The sequence below is a fragment of the Rosa rugosa genome, chromosome 3, assembly GCF_958449725.1.
Source record: "Rosa rugosa chromosome 3, drRosRugo1.1, whole genome shotgun sequence".
NCBI classification, from domain to species: Eukaryota; Viridiplantae; Streptophyta; class Magnoliopsida; order Rosales; family Rosaceae; genus Rosa; species Rosa rugosa.
The window spans coordinates 34,028,012-34,030,791 of NC_084822.1; the positions used below are offsets into that span (position 1 = coordinate 34,028,012).

At 39.9% G+C, this 2,780-nt stretch overlaps 1 protein-coding gene across 1 annotated transcript; it reads right to left on the minus strand.

The window, feature by feature from the left end:
- Nucleotides 1-314: 314 nt before the first annotated feature.
- Nucleotides 315-2,080, minus strand: LOC133739037 (uncharacterized). Its single transcript, XM_062166750.1, has 6 exons — nt 1,952-2,080; nt 1,424-1,461; nt 1,238-1,332; nt 1,003-1,151; nt 775-856; nt 315-627 (listed from the first exon to the last, which is right to left on the minus strand). Exons 2-6 carry the CDS (start codon nt 1,458-1,460, stop codon nt 514-516), a joined length of 477 nt encoding a protein of 158 aa, XP_062022734.1. The 5' UTR covers nt 1,461; nt 1,952-2,080; the 3' UTR covers nt 315-513.
- Between the last annotated feature and the right edge of the window lie 700 nt (nt 2,081-2,780).

Here is a 2,780-nt window from a genome sequence, read left to right on the forward strand (position 1 = left end):
ACCTGCTTTAAGAGTAGAGGCATCCTAGGCTCCATCAACATTTATCTTTACTATTGCGGCTATGGGTATTTAACCAAAAGACAACCCTAGTCTCAGGTTGGAGTAGATCACAATCAAATGGAATGTTCAAATAACACCTGTCTAGATGGAAGTTAAAAATAATATCTCAAATTCCATTTTCAAATCCAACAAGAAATTGCCAAATCCAATCTTCATTTTCCATATGAAGCACTCTAGCAGATGAGAAAGTAAATCTCACCTTGATCCCAAATCCCACCTCTACTTCCCCATCCAACCACATTCACAAAGTCAAAGAACCAAGAACAAATTTGATATGTGCAGAATATGCGGAAAGGTACTCTACATCATTTGACTAGGCTGTTGTTTAAATAACAGATAACTAACACTTCAAAGGAGGCAGCTATTTCTAATGTTGCATGAAAGTAACAAAGGCATGAAAAAGTTACATCTCCGACAGATGATCTTGTTCATACTTCTCGTAATAATATTTTATTATGGTTTACTCCTGAGAATCAAAGCCAACAAATAGCTGAAGGCAGAGTCAGTTGATGAAAGTGCTACAATGAGCAATGCCACAAGAACAAGAGTGAGAGTCGCAGTCTTCAGCTGCATAAATCAATAGAGGAACCTCAGATTTTAAACATCCCAAATTGTAGTTACTCCTGACCGAATCAAATGTTGCTAAATAAGTATCCACAGGTTGACTAAATATTTTCATATTCACAACTAAATTTTGCAAGATTTTAAACATACCGTACTACGGAAACCTGGCCATTCAATGTACTTCAGCTGACTTGGCTGCTCAAGCAGAAAAACGAATAATGATCTCAAAGACCTAGAAAAAGTAGAAACACACCAATCAACTAAGTAATGATAATTGCGACTTCAGTATGATACAATGAGCTGTCGTTCTTATGCAAGTCCACTGACTGGGGGCGTCAATTTGTGAAAGGCCTATTACTTCTAGGAATTGAGAATTACCACACTGTTTCTTTGAAAAGACTCAGAAGGAAGGGCTCCTGAGGTACTCCATCATCAACACTCAACTGATGATGATCCTTTCCCACAGACGCAGCATATGTGGTGCCAACCCGACGTACAGCCAAACATTGAATCCCTGCTCTACGAGTCTGCAGTAACAAGCCTCATGAATAGGTACGCATTTGCAAGACAACTGGTACAAACCTTCAAACTCCAAAAGGAAGAGACAAATTACCCTTCTACATGTTACTGAAACGGCACTGTGATTAGTGATCTTGGTCCCCTTATTCCCAAATGGTAGTTTAGCACTACCTGGATGATGAATCAAACCTGTAATGGGGAAGAAGAGAATCAAATGACCATCACAACATGAAAAAACTTTGATGCAAGCAAGAGAAGGAAAAAGAGAGTCGTGGGATACCTGAACATGTTGCCACGGACTGCGAAACAGCCGCCATCCTAGGTCAAAATTGTGCAAACCAGTATGAGATACACACACAAATTATGTATATCTATACATATACACACTCCAACACACATTAAGTGACTAAAGAAATCTACTGACTTGGGAAATCACTGAAAGAAACAGAGCAAAAGTGGCAGCAACAATTTTAGAGTTCCTAATTATTCATCCTGAAAACTCAATCCAAAAAATTCAATTGGGTCTGTTCAACTAAATTTCAGTTCTTTACCCCCATAAAAACCAAAAATCCATGACAGTTCTTAGCCAACCTAACCCTAGAATGTAAAACCCAGGAAGCAATTGTGTTTTGGCGGATGAAAGATCAATATTTTCTGTCACCCTAGAATCAAAATTGATAATTTTTCACTCTAAAACTTGTAGGGATTCATAAACATTACAATTAACTCATGAACCATGTACAACAATCTCCCATACGACGTGTTTTGAAACGCAGAGAAGCGAGAGAGAAGAGAAAGTGAGGCTTACCTGCTCACTTGGTCGCTCTGGATTGCGCTCTCAGAGTTTGAGGGATGAAAATGGAAAGCCAACGAGTGCAGTAGGACTACACCGTTTTGCCTGGCGGGTTTCAACCAAAACGCTGCGTTTTTCCCAGTATACGAGTTGTTATTCTTTTTTTTTTTTTTGTATGTTGTTATTCTTAATTTCCTTTTTTCTTTTTTCGTTGAAAAAATTTAAACATATATTCAAAAAGTAAAAGTTTATTTAATTACAAGTTTACAATTGAAAGTCCATTCGGCATCTTAAAGCGATCAAAATAAAAAATTGAAAGCATAATATTATATCTGTTCAAGTAAAACTCTAATTTGTGTTTAGCTCAAACTCTAGGTTACTTGACCTAGTGGTAATAGAAGAATATAGAGATTATCTTTCCTTGTATGATTCAGACTCTATGTATTATAATCCTCTATATAAAGAGGCCCTTATTATCAATGAGAATACACAGCGATTTTCTCTCAATTTCTGATTCCCTAAAACACATTATCAGCACGAAGCCCTAACCCTGAAACCCTAATTTCGTAGCCCTCAAATTCCAACATCCACCGCCCCACATATTGAAGCCCTAACCTCAAGGAACCCAGAACCGGCGGCGGAACCACCGGAACCGGCCGGAAAACCGCTGAACCGGCCGTCAGAAAAATCGGACCGGCCCCTGCCCTGTGCCTACCCCTACGAGCCCTGCCGAGTAGCTGCCGAGAAGCTCCCGAGAGCTGTCGACAGCCCCTGCGTGCCCCTGCCGAATCCTACCAACATCTGCCGAGAGCCCTGCACAGGCCTCTGCCCTGCAAGCCTCCTG

Bases quoted from the DNA above. Each gene is read 5' to 3' on its own strand.
- LOC133739037 (XM_062166750.1), bottom strand. From the start codon at position 1,460: ATGGCGGCTGTTTCGCAGTCCGTGGCAACATGTTCAG. The intron at 1,333-1,423 runs GTATCCCACGAC...TCCCCATTACAG, and splicing joins GTCCGTGGCAACATGTTCAG to GTTTGATTCATCATCCAGGT. The intron at 1,152-1,237 runs GTAATTTGTCTC...TTGTTACTGCAG, and splicing joins TTTCAGTAACATGTAGAAGG to ACTCGTAGAGCAGGGATTCA.